The sequence below is a fragment of the Sus scrofa genome, chromosome 14 (assembly GCF_000003025.6).
Source record: "Sus scrofa isolate TJ Tabasco breed Duroc chromosome 14, Sscrofa11.1, whole genome shotgun sequence".
In the NCBI taxonomy this organism is placed as follows: Eukaryota; Metazoa; Chordata; class Mammalia; order Artiodactyla; family Suidae; genus Sus; species Sus scrofa.
Genome location: NC_010456.5, coordinates 99962089 through 99987552, shown reverse-complemented (window position 1 = coordinate 99987552; position 25464 = coordinate 99962089). Strand labels below are relative to the sequence as shown.

The 25464-nt window shown below is 36.0% G+C and overlaps 1 protein-coding gene across 2 annotated transcripts in view; it reads right to left on the bottom strand.

Annotated features, from left to right (window-relative positions):
- PTEN (phosphatase and tensin homolog) overlaps positions 1–25464 on the bottom strand; it is a 92030-nt gene that overhangs the window by 34067 nt on the left and 32499 nt on the right. For both annotated transcript variants that reach the window (XM_021071996.1, NM_001143696.1), the window contains 1 exon segment: positions 4804–4848. In XM_021071996.1, coding sequence (XP_020927655.1) covers positions 4804–4848 — 45 coding nt within the window.

The window sequence follows — 25464 nt, the reverse complement described above, 5'->3', positions numbered from 1 at the left end:
GGAATCATGTAATGGTAAGGCTTAAAAGGTGATGGGGAGGCATATGCTAGGAAACAATTCTAAGAAACTGGTCTCATGACAGCACAACGAAAACAAACATATTGAATTTCATGAAGCTTCATTCTCTAATATCCCCATACTTTTTCAGCAGCTCAAAATGTTTGGCTTGATGAACACTGCTTAAGACTACCTTCATACATTGACTCTCAAATATTATTAAGAGGAAAAGATGCAGGGAAAGTGAAAATAATGAGCTACTAATTGTATACTAGATGTACACACCTTACAAAGAAGATTCCATATTTTTAAATTAACCTGAATAACTACATAATAGTTAATATTTCCTCCATTTTATATATGAGAAAGCTAAAATTTAGAAGAGTACTACAAAACTCACCCCAACTACAATATAAATGTAAGAGCAAGGACTCAAGCCAGTTTGACTTTGATTACAAAAGTCAAACTTTTTCCAGTGTTGTTCCACACTTTCACTTAAAACAAAAACAAAAAACTGTTTTAAAAACAAAACAATAACAAATTTTAGTGAAAGTCAGGCTTCCTACAAGAGCAGTATTCAGCATAAAAGATAGAACCAACAAACAATGATAATGGAAATGTAAAAAAAGCTGTGAAATTGACAAGTATGGATAAGGAGTATGTGAGAGCATATACTGGGCCTAGTACTGATGAAAGTGATCTGAGGAGCAGTTGGTAGTGTAAGAAAGGAGACTCTTAATTAAAACCTCCTCCAAGGAGTTCCTGTCGTGGCTCAGCTGTTAAGGAACCTGACTGGCATCCATGAAGATGCAGGTTCAATCCCTGGCCTTGCTCGTGGGTTAAGGATCTGGCCTTGCTGTGAGCTGTGGTGTAGGTCACAGACACGGCTCGGATCCTGTGTTGCTATGGCTGTGGCATAGGCTGGCGGCTACAGCTCCAATTAGACCCCTAACCTGAGAACCTACATATGCTGCAGGTGTGGCCCTAAAAAAGAAAGACCCAAAAAAAGAAAAAAAAAAAAAACCAAGAAAACAAACCTCCAATAAATGTACCTAAACACACACACACACACACACACACACACACACACACACACAGTTCCCCATAAATTTTTTGTGGTATGTTGTGATAAGACAAGTCTCTCAACAAACCAAAACTGAAGATACATGAATGGCACATGGGATCTGACTAAGACAAGTGTTAGGTAGATCTAACCATTTATACTACTTATAACTAAAACTCAAAAGATATTTTTTTTTATTACCATCTCATATTGGCTTATATGAGACAAGAGAAATGAAGATGCACTGTACGAGAGCTTTTATGAAGCAGAAGGCAGAAAGTGAAGAAAAGGATAAGATTTGTAGGAAGAGCTTCCAGAGAAGTGAGACTTGACATAGAATCAGCTAAGCAAGTAGGTCTCTTCTTTTTTCTCTTCAAGGGGGCTATCTCTACCTCACAAAAGAAAATAACAAATTAAAAATAACAACAGTTACAGGTTTACCACAAAATGATAGAGTTGTATGTATAATAAAATACACAACGAAATACAGTAAATCTTGTATTTTATTTTTTATTTTTTTGGCCTTACCCAAGACATGTGGCAGTTTCGGGGCAAGAACTGAACTTACATCACAACAGATCCTTAACCTGCTGAGCCACTGGGGAACTCATTTTTTCCCTTTTTTTTGAAGTAATTTTTTTTTAATTAAGATCCTCAAAAGCAAGAACTATATTATGTTTCTATACCCTATCTCCACAATCCTTCCCTAACCTCCACAAAAAGATTATAGAGGAACATACAAAAATGAAATACACACACTTGCACAAAAACTGATTAATGCACTAAGTAATTTATCAAGTATACCTGAGTTTGGTTAATGACATGAAGCTAATGGTGTCCTTTCTTAAAATAATTAACTGAATGCCTGATAATATAGCAATATAAACAGACACAGCCAATCATCAGAAGGTCCACATTAAGAATGCTTCTTCATCCACATGTCAGTGTTGCCATAAAAAGTTTAATATGCTATTAAATACAGGTATGTCTAGTGCAAATATTTTAAGATCTTTCCATTTATATCTGTTTGCAAAGACAAACATCACATGTAATTAATATCCTAAAAATAAAATAGAAACATCTGGAGTTCCCTGGTGGCCTAGTGGTTAAGGACCTGGCATTGTCACTGCTGTGGTGCAGGTTCCATCGCTGCCCGGGGAACTTACACATGCCACAGGTACAGCCAAAAAAAAGGGAAACATTTGCTATTCATCAGACTCACTTACCCAGAGCCAGAAATATAAACAAGGGTAGAAAGGTAAAGAAGACTCAAGAGTGACATCAGAAACAACATGCTATAACTTGGTAGTTCTAAATCTTCCGAGGTAAGTAAAAATTGGGGAGGTTAAAACAAACAAGCAAACAAAAAACCAGAAGGGAATACTGGCATCAACAGTGGATGGTCTGCTACCACATGTACCTGTGTGACCTTGTTCAACTCACTTAACTTCTCTAGGCCTCGAATTCCCCATCTGTAAAATGAGAGGACTGGACTAAATGATCTGTCTGGTATTTCCAGTTCTGAAAGTCTATGATTCCATTAAGTGGATGGGTGTATAAGGGAGTTAAAAATATGTGCACCAAATAATAATGAAATAATTCATCAACTTGGGAGTCCAATGTTTGCACATACAAAAACAAAACAGGCAATCAACTTTCCAGGCTAGATCCCAGTGCCAACTTTAACCATAATAACACAAGTGACCAGCAACACTGACAGTACAAACCTAAGTCCTAAATTCTGGGAGCAGGAAGCCACTGAATACAGGAATGAAAAGAATTTCCTTTCCTTTCATTGGTTATAATGTTAAACTCAAATAAAGTTTTGAAAAAGGCAAAATCTGTCTTTAATATCTTGCTACCTTCCTTCTGGGACTCTCTAAATGCCCAATCCTGAGTCTAACCCTGAAGTGACTCATTTATAGTAGACTCTAGTTTTTGACAGTTCATGTCCTGTTTTGCTTTTTAACTTCTGAATCCATTTGTTCAAAATTACAAAACTTTGTGGTTTTTATTTTCCTCCACAGGAGCATTTTGGCACCTGAAATAAGGGTACCAGAAAAGAGGAAGAAAGATGATTTGTAAACTGGGCCCCACCTAAATTTAAATTTCTGCAGCACCTTTTACTTTCTTTCATCTTGTTACATATTACCACTACACTCTCCATACACACCATAATCTGACCATAATGGATTATTTGCTATATTCTAAACACTACTATGCCAACAAGCTTCTCACATACCATTCTCTCTGCCTGCAATGCCATTTCGCTTCCTCCTAAGCCTGCAGGTCAACCTCTACAGCTGTTTTTCACCCCAGCTCAAACATGATTTTCTTTAGAAACCTTTCCTATAGAGGACAATCACTATTTTCACTGTTTGCTAAAGCTCTCTTCTATACAACAGCTATTCTATAATACTTTGTCTACCTTTCACATTAGACTATAATCACCTGAGGGCTGAAACTATATCTTCTTCACCTCTACACTAACAAAATGTTTTAGAATGTCTAACATGTAGCAAGCACTCAATAAATGTTTTGCTTCTTCATGATTCTAGGTAATCAGTGACAAGTCACTAGGAGAAACAATACTAATATCTACTTCACTCCGAGGTCTTATCAGAGCAGAAAGATCACTAAATTAAAGACTAAAAAGCAACATCCCATGAGTTCCCACTATGGCACGGTGGGTTAAGAATTTGACTGTAGTAGCTAGGGTCACTTTGGAGAAGTGGGATTGATCCCTGCCTGGCATAGTGGGTTAAGGGATCCCATGTGTCGCATCAGTGGCTCAGATTCAATCCCTGGCCCAGGAACTTCCATGTGCTGTGAGTGCGGCTTTAAAAAAAAAAAAAAAAAAAAAAAAAAAGGCAACATCTCATGAGCCAATAAAACACAGAGAATCTTTCATCCTTTTTGGTGAAAATGTGAAAGCCCACTAAAGACAGAATCTTGTTCTTACATTTGATAAATAAACTTTACAAAACTGTAACAGTGAATTAGTATACATAACTTTAGATTAAAATTTTTCCTGTTGCATAACTGATACTATCTAATAAAAGCCATATAGAGACATATTTCATGTATCATTTTTTAAAATTAGAAAATAGTCAATATTTTGGGAAGCAAAAAATGGTCAAGAGCAAAATGGTAAGATATTCTCTTTACATTTTTCTTTCCTTTAAAAAAAAAAACTCTCATAAAGTCAAAAGAAAAAAAGGAAAGGTTAAAGATAAAGTTAGAGAGCTGTATCAAGCAGCAATCCTCACATCTCTGCCCCACCCAATTCAACAATTTTAGGTAACTTATTTATGTTACATACAGTTAGAGAATACCTTAATAGCTATTTCAATCAATTGACCTAGAGACACAGAATAAACAAAATTATATCCACTCTAGACACATCCCTCCATGGAAGATAGCATTAATGCTTTAACAGAAGCTCTTCTGTGAATTACACTTCAAGTTACCACATGGTTATGGCCTCAAAGATGGGCTAGATGCCAAGTCATTTAAAGCAGATCAAGTAACATGAATCTGTGCCAACACTGTTTTACCTCATCACTACACTTTCGAAACGACCTAACAATGCTCTCAATCAAACTTCTTGAACTAATTGTTTTAGGAATACAATTCTATTAAAATATACCTTTAACTTTACCTCATTCTAACAAGAAAATAACTTTCACTTATAGTTATTTTAGAAGAAATTTGTAAGCATACAAATAAGAAAACATACTTACAGATTGTATATCTTGTAATGGTTTTTATGCTTTGAATCCAAAAACCTTAAAACAAAACAAACAAAAAGCCACCATTAACAAAAATAAGCTAACGCTTAAAATTACATTAATACTACTGAGAAAACGAAAAGACATTCTATTTTTCCCAACCTCAAATATCATTTAAGAAAAATAAATAGACTCCAATAAATATTCCCTCCATGGGTTTAAACTCGTTATCAGTTCTTTCTTAAATAATTATTACATTACACAGACTTATACAATCTGAAGTAAAGCAATAGGTTTTCATAAAATGAATATTTTCATAATCTTCTCTTTTCAGCCTAACATAATGGGTTGAGTATTAAGAAATAACTTCTTTAAAAAGCAGCATTAGCATTTAGCTTAAGTTTACCTAGCTTGCACAGTTTTGTGAGAGCCACATGTAATCAAGTAATCTTAAAAATAACTGAAATTTCAGCCATCACTTTCTTTCAAATTAAAAGATACTAGATATCTGAAAGATGCAAGTAATAACTATTAGCTCTACACAAAGTTTACCAACATTTTCACATCCATATTCTCATTTGATACTTGCAAACATCTGAAAGGTAGAGCTTATTTACATTTTTCAGATGATGGAAGTAAGTATCAAAGAAATTATAGGACTTGCCTAAGGTCATACAGCTAATATGTCAAAGAATTAAGACCAAAGACCTCTGCCTCAACAATTATTCAAGAAACTAAACAACAACAATTATAGCCAACACTTACTATATGCCAGACACTATTTTAAGTACTTTATGCATATAAATTTGTTTAATCCTGTGAGGTAGGTAATAAAGGAGTTAGAAAAGTATAAGGCTGAATGAATAGAATAGATTTTTTTAAAAAGGAAAACAGAAGAGAAGATTTTAAAAGGTCTAAAGTCTCGGACATTCAACATATGAACAGGCATTCTAGAAAAAACAGAAAATGCAGGAAAAGAAATCCACGACATTAATTCAAGAAAAATATCCAACTGAAGGTCATGAATTTCCAAACTCAAATGAGTATTCAGTAAAAATTATTAAAACAGACCCAAATAAATGCATACATATCTTAGTGAATATTACAGAGATAAATATAAGACCCTAAAGAGGCTGAGAGGAAAGGAGTTTCATAAAAAACATCTGCAATCAGCAGCATCATCCTTTTTAAAGGCAACACTAGCAGCTAGAAAACAATTGAGCAAAACCTTCTGACTTAGAAGGAAAATTATCCCCAGCTTAGAATTCCATACCATGAGAGACTATAAAACAAATGTGGATATATAATAAAGGCATTTTTAAATAAGCACAGTCTTATAATTTTGCTTCCCATATATTCTCTTCAGAAGTCACTCATATATTATCTCAGGAAGTATTCTATCAAAGCAAGGGTGGGAAACCATGAAAAAAGATGACAAGTTCCAGAAACTGGAGAATCCCCAGAATGAACAGTGAAGGAACATCTTGAGTAGACAGTCATATAGCAAGCCTACAGAAAAACTAATCCAGATTAGGGCAGATCAGAAGGTTCCTGGAGAAGATGAAGCTGATGTAATACCAAATGTACTCAAACATGTCCAAAGATTATACAACTAGTGGCAAGTTTAGGGATGAATTAAAGTTAAGAACATAGAAAACAAGTGAGAGAAAACTGTAAATTCAGGGAAAACAAAATGTGCAGGAAAAACTAATTATAATATACTACGTCATTTAACTATGAATGCATTTATCTAGTTATAACGACAAAAATCCAATACTGGGGAGTTTCCATTGTGGCTCAGTGGTAACAAACCCAACTAGCATCCATGAGGATGCAGGTTTGATTCCTGGCCTCACTCAGTGGGTTAAGGGACCCAGCATTGCTGTGAGCTGTGGTAGGTTGCAGATGTAGCTTGGATACCGCATTTCTGTGGCGTAGGCGGGCAACTGTAGCTCCGATCTACCCCTAGCTTGGGAACTTCTATATGCCACAGGTGTAGCCCTAAAAAGGAAAAAAAAAAAAGGAAAAAAAAGTCCAATATTGATATAACCAAAATTATAACATACTACTTGGGAGAATAAAATATGTGTGTGGTTGGTCTGGTGGGGGAGGAGTCCATAGAGTTGAATATGAAAAATGTTACACAGCATATAAGAAGTTTCATAACTTTATCACTAATTGTCACACTATAGTGTTGAAGATATCAAATATTATTTACAATCAACAAAGCAAGGAGTTCCCGTCGTGGCGCAGTGGTTAACGAATCTGAGGTTGCGGGTTTGATCCCTGCCCTTGCTCAGTAGGTTAACGATCCGGCGTTGCCGTGGGCTGTGGTGTAGGTCGCAGAGGAGGCTCGGATCCCGCGTTGCTGTGGCTCTGGCATAGGCTGGCAGCTCCAGTTAGATCCCTAGCCTGGGAACCTCCATATGCCGCGGGAGCAGCCCAAGAAACGGCAAAAAGACAAAAAAAAACAAAAACAAACAAAAAAGCAAAATTAACAGTCATTAGACCTGCCAATAGGTTTTATTTAATGTGTTAATAACTATCATTACATAGATGTTTTAAAATATTTTATAACAATTACAATAAAAATTAATTTAATAGGCATATTTATAATCTTATAAATCTTATTTTATGGATTTAAAATCATTCTAAGGGTTCATAGGAGTTCCCTTGTGGTGCAGCAGGTTAAGGGTCTGACATTGTCATTGAAGTGGCCCAGGTCGCTGATATGGCACAGGTTTGATCCCTGGCCCAAGAATTTCTACATGCTGAAGGCATAGGCAAAAAAAAAAAAAAAGAAAGGGTTAATAAGCTTCACCAGATTGTCAAAAATGTACATGGCATAAAAATAAGAAGTCTTGCCATGGGGCAGAGGGAAACAAAAATAATCTTTTTTTTAAATTGTGGTAGGGGTTGTTGTTAAACCGTATAGAACTATTTGGTTTAATATTTCATGTGTACAACTATTTAAAGTAAATGTTTAAGGTATGTGTAACTTTTCATAATTCTTTGTTTTAACCCACTACTCCAACCAACCCAAGAAACACTAATTATGCCAATAAGACTTCTATTGAACTATGAATATTACAGGAAAAAGTGGTATGTTATAGACCCTTACAGTCCTGCCTCTTTTATCTTCATTTTCTATATTTCTGTACCTTTCTAAATTTGTAGTTTTAGATTTTTCCTTAAATTCAGTTAAAATTTACATACAGTGAAATACACAGATTTAGGAGTACAATTCTGTGAGTTTTGTAATAACCACTCCAAACAAGATAGATTATACTTTTACCACTCCAGAAAATTCCCTCATGCCCATCTGCAGTCAAGCCCTACCAAGCTCTCAGGCAGTTTCTCCCATTACCATATATTAGTTTGGCCTTGTTCTTTAACTTCATAGAAATGTGATCATGCAATAGCCTTTTTTTTTTTTTTTTGGTTTTTTTAGGGCAGCAGGTGTGACATATGGAAGTTCCCAGGCTAGGGGGCGAATCGGGAGCTGTAGCTGCCAGCCTACATCACAGCCACAGCAATGGGGTATTCAGGCCATATCTTCAACCAATGCCACAGCTCACAGCAACACCAGATCTTCAGCCCACTGAGCGAGGGCAGGGATCAAACCAGTGTCCTCATGGACACCAGTCAGGTTTGTTACGCTGAGCCACGAGGGGAACGCCTAGGCATTCTTTTTTAACTACCTTCTTTCATGCATTTTATAGGAGTCTTCTATATATTCTGGGTACAAGTCCTTTGTCAGATATTTGCTCCTTATGTACGACTTGCCTTTTCATTTCCTTAATAATCTTCTTTGATAATCAAAACTTCAAATTTTGATAAAATCTATCAAAAAGTTCCTTTGTTTAAAACTTTGTATCCTCCCTGAATACTTTTCTCTACACTTAAAAGAGTTCTTAAAGAGCTCACAAAGACATTCTCTGTATTTTCTTCTAGAAGCTTTACACATATTTTTAACTTTTCTCTGTTTCTGTTTTAATTTGGTTGGAAGTTTAAATAAATGCCAGGGGTACTAGAATAACCAAATATGGACAGCTGATTTGAAGGAGAGTGGCTACAAAATTTAGTAAACAACAACTCACTGCTACCTGCCCTATCTTCCACTACAGCTTTCTTTTGAGATCAAATGAATAAGAAAAAATGATCTACATGAGTTCCCTGGTGGCCTAATGGGTTAAGTATTCAGCATTATCACTAATTGTGAGTCAGGTCACTACTATGGCATGGGTTTGATCCCTGGCCCAGGGATTTCCACATGCCATACGTGTGGCCAAATTAAAAAAAAAAAAAAAATCTACACATACAATTTTCTCATAGAGAGCCTACAGTTAAAGTGTTAGCAAGGGGGAAAAAAACGTGTTTTGAAGGACTCACAGTTCATTTTTAGTTCATTCTGAGTCTGGTAACTTTGTTTTGGATCCAAATACATAAACCAATACTATATTAACCCCACTGCCCATCGCCAGGGAACCTTATTCACATGTGGCAGCCCTGTGTACACTTAGAGTCTAAAGGATTGATAAGTATGTGTATGTGGTTACACATACCTATCAATGGTCACAGTGGTTATCTTGGGTTTTCAGGGGGAAATGGAGGTTTTCATGATTTACTTTCAAGATTTTTAAAGTTTTGTTCTTAAAACATAAGCATATACTACTTTCAAAAGAAAAAAGTTTTGTCCTACTGTATTTTCCCAAAAAAAGATTTGATGAAGTTATATCACACTATGTTTTATCTCCAAAAAGTGGGGTTCATGAAAGTCCAAGTTCTTCAGAATAGTATTTTTTGTAGTTCTCATAAGGTTTATATATATAAATATATTTTCTTTTTAGGGCCTGGCCCGTGGCATATAAAGGTTCCCAGGCTAGGGGTCGAATTGAAGCTGTAGCCATTGGCCTACACCACAGTCACAGCAATGCCAGATCGAAGCCACGCCTGTGACCTACACCACAGCTCACAGCAACACTGGTTCCTTAACCAGTAGAGCGAGGCCAGGGATCGAATCTGTATCCTCATGGATGCTAGTCAGATTAGTTTCCACTGAGCCACAATGGAAACTCCAAGATTAATATTTTCATATACTATTTTTGAAGCACAAAAATCAAGGACCAAGTTTGTTTTTTTTTTTGTTTTTTGGTTTTTTTACTGTGACAACAGTCCTCCTTGAGAAGTAATTAATTTTAATTAGATTCATGCAATTCCTATTTATAACGACTCAGCTTTTCTTAATTATATTTTCATTCAAACTGAGCCTGTCCTGAGGACATATATATGTAAAGAGGCACACATTGTATGCCAAACTCACAAATCCGACATCAGTTGAGAAATCCTGATTGACCAACAAACAGAAACAATTCATTAAATTGCTGGTAATATCTTATCTTTCTAAATACCTCCTAGAGACTCCAGCCTTTCTGAAAAGTGTATTCTTTAATTTCATCAATACATTTCTTACATTACTTTAGCTAGGTGTCTATAACATACATGCAAAGTCAGCTTTTATTCTCTTTTAACTTTCAAGTACTATGTATTATGGACACAACTGCTAAGAATTTCTGCTTTCCAATCTTTTATTTTCCCACATTCCATTCAGGAAGTAATAAAGACTTAATAAATACCCTGATTTGACTTCCTATAACATGCATTTAAAAACAAAAACACTTTGGTTCTAGAAAAGAAAACTGTCTAATAGGATAACCATTAAATATTCCACAAAATAATACTGATTGAGCTAGTAAAACAGAAATACATTAGAGATGGTAAACAGGGATCAAACTGATGGTGGCTTGTTGAGGCGCAATATTAATGCTATTAAAACAATGTCCATGGAGGAGTTCCCGTCGTGGCGCAGTGGTTAACGAATCCGACTAGGAACCATGAGGTTGCGGGTTCGGTCCCTGCCCTTGCTCAGTGGGTTAACGATCCGGCGTTGCCGGGAGCTGTGGTGTAGGTTGCAGACGCGGCTCGGATCCCACGTTGCTGTGCCTCTGGCGTAGGCCGGTGGCTACAGCTCCGATTCGACCCCTAGCCTGGGAACCTCCATATGCCGCGGGAGCGGCCCAAGAAAAAGCAACAACAACAACAACAAAAGACCAAAAGACAAAAAAAAAAAAAAAAAAAAAAAAAAACAATGTCCAGGTTGAACACATGGAAAGAATATCATGATTGATTGATTACCAATGCCTGCCATTAGTAAGAGAGAGAGACAGAATAAAAATTTTCCACTCTATTTGCAGAATATTAATACAAATTTATGGGAAAAATTCAGTAAAAAGCAAAATTTGAACATTATAAATTATTATATAGTAGCAATGTTATTATAATCAGATTAAAGTTCTATTTTGAATAGGCCTTAAATAACTTGTCTTAAAAACCTTTTTTTATAGTGACATACAATATAAAGGGGCCCTTCTCTTAAAAATTTTTCTGACACTGTCATGTATATACTTTTGGCCATTATAGTGTAGTTATGTGATACAGTAGTTTTCTTCCTGCTGTAAACTGTAAAACTGGGCAAAATGTATAAGGGAACCATTCTTAAGCACTGAACAAAAGGCAGCATGAGCTGCCTTAAAAGAAATATGAGGTAGTCCCACAGCAGCTTTGTTTTCAGGAACAAGGGGTTCACTGAGGTAAACAGGTGGAGATTGGGGTTCTGGGTGGTAAAGCAATTAGTTTGTGGAATAGGTTAGTAGAAAAAGAAGGAGGAACAGGTGGAGGGTCTTTAAAGTCTGCACTGAAATCCACCTTAAGTCCTTGGCCAGGAGTTGGGCTACATATGTGCAGTATTTGCAAGTAAAATGAAGGTGACACCAAAAGATAACACAGCACTTGGAGAGGAGTTCTGGTTGAGCCAGAGTGGAGAGACCTCACTAAGGACCCCAGGCATTCAGCTGAAACCTCAGAAAGGCCTTAAGAGTAAGGACCATGACCTTGAAGCAAGAGACAAAACTGAAATAGGCCCACTTTAACCAAGAACACCAAGCCTAGCAATACCAGATTAACCATTAATTTAAATGGTTGGCAAAATGAAACTCAGCACACTTAAAATAACAATTCAGATTCCCTACAACTTATCACCTATAACATTCACCACACAATTAAACTTACTAGACAAAAAAGCAGGAAAAAAATGACCTATGACCAAGGGAAAAGAAAAGAAAAGCAGTCAATAGAAACCAACTCCAAGATGAACAGAGATGTGGGAATTAGCAGACACGGACCTCCCCCCCAATCCCCGCCCCCAGAGGCAGACTTTAAAAGCAGCTGTTGTAAACACGTATGAGAATGTCAAGGCGAATTATTATAGTAAGGAAAAAGATGAAAAATCTCGGCAAAGACACAGAAACTATAAAAGACAGAAATTCTAGGTTTTAAAAGTACAATATCTGAAAAAAAAATTTACTTGCATGGTCTTAACAGAAGACTGGGGACAACAGAAGAAAGATGCACCAGATTATATTTTGTAAGAATGACTACATCTCCCATCCCACAGGCCCTTGATCCAACATAACTGTAACACTGCTCCCATCAAGGGTGGAATATATCGTCCATCCCCCTTGATCCTGGGGCACACCTTTGTGATTGCCTCAACCAAAAGAACATAGATAGAAGTGACATTAAGCTGTTTTTAATGCTAGATCATAAAAATGCCATCCACTTCCACCTTAGGATTCTGGATATTCACTCTTGGCAACAAATTGCTGTGCCATGAGGAAGCTCAAACTAGCTCACAGGGAAAGAGCAAAGGGCTCCGGCCAACAGCCCAACTGAAGACACGATAACAGACAGTATTTACTAGAGATGTAAGTGAAAATACGTTCATATGATTCAGCCCCCAACTTGCCAACTCATCTCCAGTCACTGAGTCTTCCCAACTAAGAAAGACAGACATTGTGAAGCAGAAACAAGCCATCTCCACCATGCCTTGTCTGAATTCCTGACTCAGTCTGTGAGTATAAAATAAACAAATGTTCTATGCTATTTATATTTAAAGGTGGTTTGCTATGCATAAATGTTAACTGGAACATAAACATATGAATTTGACAAAAGATTAGTAGTAATAATCTAACCTGAAGAATAAAGAAATTGGAATAATTTTTAAAAATTGACAAAAGATTAGAAGTAAATAAGATGAAGAATAGAAAAAATTGAAAAAAATTTTTTGAAAGAAATCAAGGCCAGAAATTTCCCACCCATGATGTAAAAAACCATCATAGAGATACTAGAAGCTTGGAGTTCCCATCGTGGCTCAGTGGTTAACGAATCCGACTAGGAACCATGAGGTTGCAGGTTCGAGCCTTGACCTTGCTCAGTGGGTTAAGGATCCAGTGTTGCCATGAGCTGTGGTATAGGTTCCAGACGTGGCTCGGATCCCAAGTTGCTGTGGCTCTGGTGTAGGCACGCAGCTATAGCCTTGATTAGACCCCTAGCCTAGGAATCTCCATATGCTGCCGGAGCGGCCCCAGAAAAAGGCAAAAAGACGAGAAAAAAAAAAAAAAAAAAAAAAAAAGAGCGAGAGATACTAGAAGCTCAATAAACTCCAAGCAAGACAAATTTAAAAAGAATCTCTAAGCATATAATCATAACCACTGAAAACCAAAAGACAAAGGGGAAGAAAACAAAAGGAGTCAAAGAAAAAGACACATTTTATATATATAAGTGAATACCAGTATGAATGATGGCTAACTTCTGATCATATCTAATGAAATGCCATATTTAAAATGCTGAAAAGAAAGAAGTCATCCCAAAAGTCTACATCCAGCTAAACACCCTTCAAAAACAATTAACAAAAGCTAAAAGAATCTGTAGTCAGCAGACTTGCCCTCAGGCTGAAGGGAACTATTTCCAGATGAAAACTTTGAATCTACAGAAAGTAATAAAGGACATCAGAAATAGTAAATATAGGAATAAATATAAAAAGATCTCTTTTTCTTCTCTGATTTCACTGAAACAACTGACTGTTTAAAGCAAATAAAATAACACTGTATTCTGGGATTTATTTATACATAGATATAAAATATATGACAAAAATCACACAAAAGAAATGGAGGAAAACAATTTTATTGCTGTGGGGTTCTTATATTTTAATGCTTACAATATTAACTTTAAAAGAACTGTAATAAAGTATGCATTCTACAATCCTTAGAACAAACTCTAAAATATATGTGTGTGTACATATATCTAAAGAGGTACAGCTAAAAAAAAAAAAAAAGAAAAATTAAAATGGAATATCTAAAAATCTTCTATTAACCCCAAAGAGGACAGGAAAAGAGAAATGAGAAAGAATGAGTGTACTGGAATAAATGACTTTCAGACAACTAGACACAAATAGAAAGATATTATACTTAAATAAAACAGATTAAACATTATATTAAATTAGAATGGACTAAACATCCCAATTAAGAAAGTCAGTGATGATAAAGTTCAAAATTGATGTTCATATTTCTTTATGAAATACAGTACATATAAATATACATTTACATGTACTTATTATACAAGAAAATTAATATAGTATGCAATGTTCAACTCTGAAGAAGACAAAACTATATAAATCAAATATAAAACTCAATCTAGATACTCCATATATTAACATTATGCTACTGAATTCATTTCAGTAGAGGAGAAAAAAATATAGGTTGCAAGATAAAACTTTATATTGACTCAGAAGACATCAGAAATTCAGTTACTACTTTGGAGAAGTTACTGGTGGTGGAGGGTCTGATCCTCTACCTTTCAGGGTTAGCATACCGATCCTGACAGCATGTTTAGTGGTGGGGTTTTTTTCCAGGGACAATTCAAACCCGTATCATATAACTGATGGTATAAATATAATAATGACCATAATGGCAATATACCAATTTACCTGAAAAACCCAACTGCCATAAGAACTAAATTTTTCATTTACTTATGACTGCATCTCACCATAAGCAGGCCTAAGAAGTGAAATCAGAATGTTGCTGAGTAAATGTGGAATCAAGCAAGACAAGTTAGTTATGAAGCAATTTTTAAATAGACTAAGATATTCTAATGTTTCCAACACCACAAAAAGAATGGTCTTGCCAAAAGCATCTGAAGTTCACTGGCTAAAACCTTCCTTTCCCTTGGTGGTGCTTTTTCCATGTTTCAATAGCTAATCAATCCATTTCTCAATAAAAGGCTTTATGTAGACAGACTAAATATATTCCACTGAATTAAATTCAAGTCTTTCTGTAAGGCCAGAGAGTCATTCTGGTTGTTTTTTGTTTGGCTGGTTGGTTTTTTTGGACTGCGGAATGGAGCTGCTTGATGTGGAATCTCAGTTCCCAGACCAGGGACTGAAGCCCAGACTCCAGTGGTGAAAGCACCAAATCCTAACCACTAGAGCAATAGGGAACTCTCATTATTTTGTTTCTTAAAGGTGAACTGGTATATCTCTGCTTGGTGTCAGCACTTATTGATACTAAAGTCTAGATTATTAGAGCATTTTATCATTTTCAAGTGCTTGGGGAACTGATAAAAACTCACCCAACAAATATTCATTGAATACCTGCAATGTGACAAGAATTACAGTAGATATACTGGTAACAAAACTCCAAGTACTAACAACCACAATCATAAATAACAATTGTTCCTAGCAGTGTGAGAGAAAGCTAGCGGCAAATCCCTTTTCAAATTATTCCATTATAAAAACAGCCTAAGAACACTAGACGCTCCTACTAATCCAGAAATGGGTTAAAAAGAAAAATAATTACTTATTTGCTACATTTTTCTGTAGGTAAGCCACTATTTGGTAATCACATTTATTTCCTCCGCTGTAGCCATATCCAATCAACACTTGCCCTTAGAACCCTAAGATATCCATAATTGCTACTATTACTATCAAAACATGAAATTAGGTTGCCGTCTTTCTTTTTAACACATAAATCATCTCTGCCTTAATCCCATTAACAGAGGCAAGCTCCAAATAGTCTAGTGCTAAACTATTTTCCCACTCTCTGGGAGAAAATTCAGGTTGTCAGAATTAAAATCAGTAATATATCCAATACAAGAAAAGTGTCCTGTTGAAAATGTTATTTTAAATCTTGCCTGCACAGCACTACTTTTTCCTTCATTACCTCAAGTTAAAAAGAAAAGCAAAAATAAGATCTTCATATTAAATTCTGCTCAAAGATAGTAATTCCTAGAACTAAAGAAAATTTATCTAAAGAGGTATGAAACTAGGAGGAACAAAAAATTGAGCAGTGTAGGAACTGACCCATAACCTACTGAAAAAAAATTCAGAAGGCTATTAAAAATAATGTGTCAAACATTTCTCTAAAGTTGTATCATTTTGTACTTTTACCAAAACAGATGAGAGTTCCAACTGATACAGCCTTGCCAACCCATTAGCCCTTTAAGTTTTAGCCGTCCAAGTAAATATGAAATAGCATCTCACTGCATTTTCATTTTCCTGATGACTGATTTTGAATTTTTCATATGCTTATTGATCATTTATATATCTTTTTTTGTAAAGCTTCTGTTCAGATCTTTTTGCCTTTTACAGGATTGTTCTCATGAATTTGTAAGAGCATCTTTATACTGTGTTGAATTCAAGTCCTTTATTAGATATATGCTTTGCAAATATTTTTCCAAGATGGTGGCTGCATTTTCATTTTACTAATAGTGTCTTTCAAAGAACAGAAGTTTTTTTTTGTTCTTCGAATTTTTTTTTTTTTTTTTGCTTTTTAGGGCCGTACCCGTGGCATATAGAGGTTCCCAGGTTAGGGGTCTAATCAGAGCTGTGGCTGCCGGCCTGCACCACAGGCACATCAATGCGGGATCTGAGCTACGTCTGCAAGCTACACTACAGCTCACGGCAACGCCAGATCCTTAACCCATTGAGCAAGGCCAGGGATTGAACCCGCAACCTCATGGTTACTAGTCAGATTCGTTTCCGCTGTGCCACAATGGGAACTCCGAGAACAGAAGTTTTTAGTTTTGATAAAGTTCACTTTGTCAATTTTTTCTTGTACAATTAATTTTGTATGTATTTTCTAAGAATTTTTTTAACTAAAACAAAGGTCACAAAGATTTTTTTCTTCTGTATTTTTATCTAGAAGCTTTATTTATAGTTTTACATTTTATTTTTATGTTTCTATCTATAATCCATTTTAAGTTAATTTTTGTGTATAAGCATAACTCAGAGATATTGTGGCTTTGGCTCCAGACTACTGCAATAAAGTGGATGCAGCAATAAAGCAAGTCACATGAAATTTCTGATTTCTCAATGCATCTAAATGTTACTATACTATAACTATAACCAAGTGTGCAACAGTATGTCTAAAAAAACAACATACATCCCTTATTTTAAAAATATCTTATTGCTAAAAAAAAATGCAGGGCTGCCATAAACCTTCAATTTGTAAAAAATGTAGTATCTGTGAAGTGCAATAAAGTGAGGCACAATAAAACGAGATATGCCTGTGTTATGAAAAAGGTTCATTTTATTTTTCATACTGACTTCTAGTTGTTCCAGCATCATTTTGTTAATAAGAGTATCCTTTCCCCAGTGAATTATCTTGGTAGCTCTGTCAATAAATATTGAGTTATTCTGGAATCTCTATTTTGTTCCATTGATCTATATGACATCATCTGGCAATTCTACTCAAACGTATTTAGCCAACAGACATGAAAACATATGTCCATTAAAGTCTTATACATGAACACTCAAAATAGCTCTATTCATAATAGACACAAACTGAAAACAACCCAAATGTCCATCATAGGTCAATGTATAAATGAATTATATCATATCCATAAAATGGAATACTATTCAGCAATAAAAAGGACAAAATTACTGATAAAAGCAGCAGGAATGAATTTCAAAAATATTATGCTAAAACAAAGAAGCCAGACATGAAAGAGTACATATGACATGATTGCATTTATATAAAATTCTAGTACAGGTAAAACTTACATACAGTGAAAGAAAACTAATAAATTTAGAGATTGCCTGGAACCAGGATCAGGGACTAATTGCAAAGGGCATTAAGAAACTTTTTATGGTAATATAAATGTTCTGAATCTTGATTGTGAGAATGTTTACATGATGTATGTATGTCAAAACTCACTGAACACTTAAAATAGGTACATGTTGCATATAAATTATACCTTAATAATTTTTTTTTTTTGGTCTTTTTGCCTTTTTCTAGGGCTGCTCCCACAGCATATGGAGGTTCCCAGGCTAGGGGTTTAATCAGAGCTGTAGCCACCAGCCTACACCACAGCTCACAGCAACGCCGGATCCTTAACCCACCAAGCAAGGCCGGGGATCGAATCCACAACTTCGTAGTTCCTAATGGGATTTGATAACCACTGAGCCACAACAGGAACTCCTAATAAAGTTGATTTTTAAGAGTATATTATAACTATTAATTTGTACAATGCAACCTATCTCAAAAAATCTCAAATTTATTTCAGTAGTAGAGATAACAATAGAAGGAATACGTCATCATCAGGCATTAGAACTTTTTATAGTGAAAAGCAAAATGGACCTGTCTAGAACTATATTGTTCAACAGAACTTTCCACAATAATGAAAATGTTCTAAATCCATGCTGTCCAATACAATAGCCACCAACCACAGGTAGCTGCTGAGCACCTGAAATGTGACTCGCACAAATGAAAATGAACGAGTAAATTTACTTCATTTCACTCAACGTAAATTTAATCAAAATAGCTACATGTGGCTAGTGGCTACCAGCCATTGAATGGCCTAAGAGATATACACCTGTGCAAAAATCCACTGGAACCCAATGCACATGCCTATTAGTAAGGAAGCAGAAATGCGTGTACGTTTTGAATAGTGCATAAAATTAAAAAGACAGGACTTCACAACTGTCAAAATACCTACTGAAAAATATTTTCGACAATATGAAATTTTCTATCAAATTCTAGATATGCTTGATTGATTTTCTTTTATCAGTAGACTAATAAAATAAAAGGAACTACAACTTTGGACATATTTCTAACCAAGAATGAGGAACAAGTTTGAGTGGAAATGCCAGGAAACAGGGAGAAAGTGTTCTTATAATTTTAGAGTTCACGTCAGACAAGGAAGGAAATACTGGCATAGTTAGATATGATACAGATCAGTACAAAAGATTTCAAAAGCTTCATTTAAATAACTGGCTATGAATTCATAATTCAAAATCTAAAGGAAAGACTTTAGAGGCTTTAAAAACTAAAATTCTATATAAACAATTACAAATGACCCTAGTTTAAAAAAGACAAAAGAGGAAAAACAAATTATCTAAGAAGACCAATCAACACAGCTAAGAGAACATACCCACAAAGTTCAGATTTAAGATACATACATACATACATTTAAAAAATTCTAGGATAAAAAAGGGAAATAATTACAGATGAATATAAGAGTAGCATATATAAAGGAACATAAAAATGATAAAGACAAAAGAAAATGTTTGTGGGGGGGGGATGTTTAGACTCAAAAGAACAATAAGTAAGGTAGAAATCCATGAGTTAGAAGTTATATAATGCTAGAGGTAGAAAAAAAGTAGAAACTCCTAAATGCCCCTTTTATTTCTATCTTCTCTGTCCAAGAGAATATTGCTCTGATAGCAATAGCTCAAGAGTAGTGGGTTCATGACACTTTTCTGGATTAAAATCATTTTTAATTTGCTATTTAAACAAGGCTATTACAGAATATTTTTTAACAAAAAACTATCAACAAAAATCTTTGATAGTCTATGATTATATGTTTTAGTAAAGCAGATAATTTAATCAATAATTCAAAACAATTCAAAAAAATTAAATAAATTCAAAAATAATTTAAAATATAATAAATTATTTAAAATATAATGAAGTATTTAAAATAATTTATTAATAATCAAAAGTAATTCAAAAAAACAAAGCAATTAATAACTCCAAACTGAGATAATCCACCAAGCTGCTTTATCACTGCTTCGTCTGAATCCTGTAGTTATAAAATTCAAATGGCAAGAGCTGCACAGCATTACAAAAACTTTCTGAAGAAACAGTACCACTAATTTCCTATTTTTCAAAGAGTTTGTAAAAATCACTATTAAAAAAACTTAAAGTCAGTATACAGACGAACCAAGGAAAAAATATGTAAGACCAATAAAGATCACCAAGTTACTTAAACTCGCAAAAAAATTGCAAAAAGTCTGTTTATAATACTCAGTTTGCCAAGGGAGTTTCCTGGTGGCCGAGTAGGTTAAGGATCCAGTGTTTCTCATTGCTGTGGCATGAGTTCAGTCCCTGGCCCTCGGAACTTCCACATGCCATGGGGACTACAAAAAGTAAATACATAAATGAGTAAACACGGAGTCGCTGCTTTAAAAAAAAAAACAAAACTCAGTTTGTCAAGACTGAGAGGGTAAAGACTTACTTGTGTTGGTGAGAATATAAAATACCATTTTTTCGTTTAAACCAGAAACCAATGAACCCACTGCTAAGAATTTACCTTAAAGTTACATGTACTTGGAAAAGGACATCAAGATAAATGTGGGAAATTTTTCATTAGAGCACTGTTTTCAAAAACAATAACTGGAAATATCCTAAATGTGTATCTAAGAGGGCTATTTATTATGATATGATCATAAAATGGAATAAAGACAGCCAATAAAAGAATCGATTATATCTCCACACCAATATGGGAAATTCCTAAGTACGTTAAATGAAAAAAAGCAAGATGCCGAAGAATATGTGCAGTAAATTCTCATTTGTATTTCTTTCTTTTTCTTTTCTTTTTTTTTTTTTTAGGGTCACACCTACAACATATGAAGTTCCCAGGCTAGGGGTCAAATCAGAGCTGCAGCTGCCAGCCTACACCACACCACCACATACCAAGGCAATGCCAGATCACTAATCCACTGAGGGAGGACAGGGATTGAACCTGCATCCTCATGGATACTAATCAGGTTCATAACCCGCTGAACGACAAGAGGAACAACTCACTCATTTGTATTTCTTAAAAAGTGAGTATAACAACTATTTATTTATCTATTCATTTATTTTTGGCTGTACCTGCAGCACATGGAAATTCTGGGCCAAGGATCTAATTCAAGCCACAGCTGCAACCTAAGCCACTGTAGAAACAACAGCAGAAACTTAACCCACTGTGCCATAGTGGGAACTCTGAAAACAATTTTCAAAGAAACTTTTTTCTTTTAATTTATCTGCTTTTTAGGGCCACACCCGTGGAAATATGGAGGTTCCCAGGCTAGGGGTCTAATCGGAGCTGTAGCTGCCAGCCTACACCACAGCCACAGCAATGAGGGATCCAACCAATGTCTGAGAACTACACCACAGCTCATGGCAACGCCAGATCCTTAACCCACTAAACAGCGAGGCCAGGGATTGAACCTGAATCATCATGGTTCCTAGTTGGATTCATTTCCACTGCACCACGATGGGAACTGTAGAAACTTTTTTTCTCTTTTCCTTTTTAGGGCCGCACCTGCAACAGATGGAGGTTCCCAGGCTAGTGGTTCAATCAGAGCTGCAGCTGCCAGCTTATTACACCTTAGCCACAGCAACGCTGGATCCTTAACCCACTGAGCTGGGCTAGGGATCCAACCCATATCCTATCCTCATGGATATTAGTGGGGTTTGCTGCTGCTGAGCCACAACAGGAACTCCAGTTTTTTAAAGAAACTTTTAATTGTAGATATCTTTAAGAAGAGGGTCTTAGACAGGAGGTGTAAAATGGCAGAACTTTGTAGGGATATTTGGCATCCTTAAGCTGCTTAGCATCCAAAACCACTCCAAATTAGAATCTCAAGATGAAAAGCTCCCCTTCCTTATCTTTTTCTCATCACATGTGCAAGGCCTAAGACAATTAGGTCCTCATGCTCCAGACACTGAATCCCAGGTAGTGGAGCAAGGTGCAGAGGAGTCTGAGATTATATTCAGATCTCCAGAGGAGCTGAAAGTTTATGAGCACGGTCACCAACATCCAGTCACAGTGGCAGTACCCAGGACAGCAAATATCTAAGCAGCAATGTCCTAAGCAGAGGATGATCTTACTATACCCTCTTGATCACACCTTGCTTCTCTTGGCCTCTGCAAATCTTCCAAGCCTGATTCTCTACCTATAAGCTATCTAATATTTCTCTTCTAATTAGGTTAGAGTTACTTTTTGGCATATGCAACCAAGAACCTAGACTTCTTTCTTTAGAGTATTCTCCTACAGCTTTTTGGTTTTGGTTGTTTATTTGTTTGTTTTTTTGAGTGAGGATTGGTGAAATCATACTTTTTTGTGTGCTCCCTTTAATATCTGAACTTTAATTTCTTATCTAGCACTCTGGGCAACAGTGAGACTGGCAGGAGAATAAACAATCTATTTTAAAAGAAAATATCACGGCATTTTTTTAAAGGAGGGAGGGTAACTTCTCTCAAAGAACTTGAATATTACTTAGGGAAACATTCAGCATAACTGCCCCTCCCACTTCCTCCTCTCTCCTCCCAAGGATTTAATGCCCACAACTGGCTCATTGCCTTATACGTTTGATACAATGGAAAGGCGGAAAAAAGCAAGAAAACAGCACTTTCCAAAGGGAAATGAGAAAATTTAGCCGTGGATACTTGGAAAGTTGAGACTAAGATCTTAGACAGATGAGAGGTAACACCCTCCAAACTTAAAAAATCTAAAATACAAATGTTTCTAATTTCTATAACCTTATTTCAAATAATTTGAATGTATAGAAATCTGAATTCATTAAAAACAATTGTGAGAATAAACAGTCTTTATTCGTTTAAGTCTTTACTTTCCTCAAAGAATTCTTATGACATAGTTCTAAATAAGGTTCCAATATGCATTTTAAAATGAGCTTTGTCAAAATAACCTAAAAGCATATACATTCCAAAAGATATAAAAAGTCTGTAATAATAAAATTCTTGAGGAAAGATGGCAGAGTAGGAAGCACCAAGAATTCATCTCTCCACCTAGACAAAAACTGTACTGGCATAATCTGTCTGATGTAACTATTTTGGAACTCTGGATTCTGTTCAAAAGCTTGCAGCTTCCAGGGAAAGGCCTGGACGGTAAATCACAATTAATTTCAATTTTAACTCCAAGTGTGGTAGCAGCTACACAACCCTATCCCCCACCACCTCCAGCAGAAAGCTATTCACGTATTTCTAGGGCAGACTGATGTAGCTTGTAGGACTCTGTCCTCCAAATATCAGAGATCTGTGTTTTGGTCCTTGACTGGTGCTTCTGATTACGGATGTGCAGACACAGAAGCAGGATGCCATTGCTGCAATCCCCATCAACTAAAATGGCTTCTAGGGATTTAAAAATCTAGAGCATTTTTTTTTTTCTTTTCCTCTTTTAGGAGCCAGACATTTAAGAAATATGACATCCATGTACAGGAATGAACATCAGTCTTCCTCTGTGAACATCAGTCTTCAACTCCATTGCTTAAATAGCCAAAGGGGTGCACTGTTTGACTGTACGGAGTGTGTTTAGTTTTGTAAGAAACCACCGACTGTCTTGCCAAAGTAGCTGTATCATACTGTGTGCTGTGGATTTTTCATATACTGCCATACTGAAAAGGAGCAGAGTTTTTGCATGCTACATATTGCTTCGCATGCTACATATTGCTTCATATGCTACATGATTTTAACATTCTGGAAAAGTCAAAACTATGGACACTGTAAAAACATCATTGGTTGTTAGGTGCTGGGGAGAGAGCGGGATGAATAGGGAGAACACAGACCACTTTTAGGGCAGTGAAAGTATTCTGTGTGATACTGTAATAGTGGACATATGTCATTATAAACTTGTCCAAACCCACAGAATACAAAATATAAAGAGTGAGCCCTAACGTAAACTGTGAACTTTGGGTGATAAAATATGTCCATGTAGGTTCATCAATTTTAAAATACGCACCACTCTGGCTGGGGACATTTAAAATGAGGAAGTTATGCATGAAGAGTAGGGAGTAAATGGGAAATCTCCGTGTCTTCTGCTCAGTACAGCTGTTAATGTAATAGCGCTTTAAAAAATAGTCTATTAAAAAGAAAAAGCTCTCCACAACTAACAGGATATGCTATGGTAAAAGGCAAAGTTTTTCCTCTAAGGTAAATAACAAGGCAGGAGGCCTGCTTTCACCACTTCTATGCAAACACAGTACTGAATGTTCAAGCTAGAGCAATTAGTCAAGAAGGGGAAAAAAGCATCCAAACAGGAAAGAAAGAAGTAAAATTATCTGTTTGCAGATGACATGCTCTTATATATAGACAACTTTTAAGATGCCATACACACAAAAAACTATTAGAATTCAAACATTCGGCAAAGGAGCAGCATACAAAATAAATATGCGAGTCAGTAGTATTTCTACATAGTAACAATGACCAACACAAAAAGGAAAATGAAGCAAATTCTATTTACAATAATATTAAAAAGAATAAAATATCTAGGAACTAACTTAACCAAGGAGGCAACATACTATACACAGGTTAACTACAAAACATTACTGAAAGAAATTAAAGACCTAAATAATAAAAACAACACCTCACATTCATGGATTAGAAGACTTAATATTGCTAAGATTTCAATACCACTCTATGCAATGCACAGATTAATGCAATTCTTATCAAAAATCTCAACTTTTTCTTGCAGAAATAGAAAATTCCATCCTAGGAGGTCCCATCGTGGTGCAGTGGTTAACGAATCCGACTAGGAACCATGTGGTTGCGGGTTCGGTCCCTGCCCTTGCTCAGTGGGTTAGGGATCCAGCGTTGCCGTGAGCTGTGGTGTAGGTTGCAGATGCGACTTGGATCCTGCATTGCTGTGGCTCTGGTGTAGGCCAGGGGCTACAGCTCTGATTGGACCCCTAGCCTGGGAACCTCCATATGCCTCAGGAGCGGCTCAAGAAATAGCAAAAAGACAAAAAAAAAAAAAAAAAAAGAAAAAAGAAAATTCCATCCTAAAATTCATATGGGCTTCCATAAAACCCTGAATGGCCAAAACGATCTTGAAAAAGAAAAACATTTGAGGTCTCATAATTCCTTATTTCAAAATTAACTTTGCACAAAGCTACAATGTGTGGTATTAACATAAAGACAGACATACACCAATGGAATAGACAGCCCAGAAACAAACCCTTGTATATATGGTCAAATGACTTTTGACGAGTGTGCTTAAAACCATTCAATTCAAACAATGCAGGAAATGTGGATATCGACACACATGTTGGACCTTTATCTTACATCAAATACAAAAATTAACTCAAAGTAGATAAAAGATGTAAACCAAAGACCTAAAATTATAAAACTATTAAAAAGAAACCAAAGACCTAAAACTATAAAACTATTAAAAGAAAGACTGAAGGGAGTTCCCGTCGTGGCACAGTGGTGAACGAATCCGACAAGGAACCATGAGGTTGTGGGTTCGGTCCCTGCCCTTGCTCAGTGGGTTAACGATCGGCGTTGCTGTGAGCTGTGGTGTAGGTTGAAGACGCGGCTCGGATCCCGCATTGCTGTGGCTCTGGAGTAGGCCGGTGGCTACAGCTCCGATTAGACCCCTAGCCTGGGAACCTCCATGTGCTGCAGGTGTGGCCCTAGAAAAGGCAAAAAAAAAAAGACAGAGGAAGAGCTCATGACATTGGATTTAGCAATGGTTTCTTGGATGTGACATCAAAAGCAT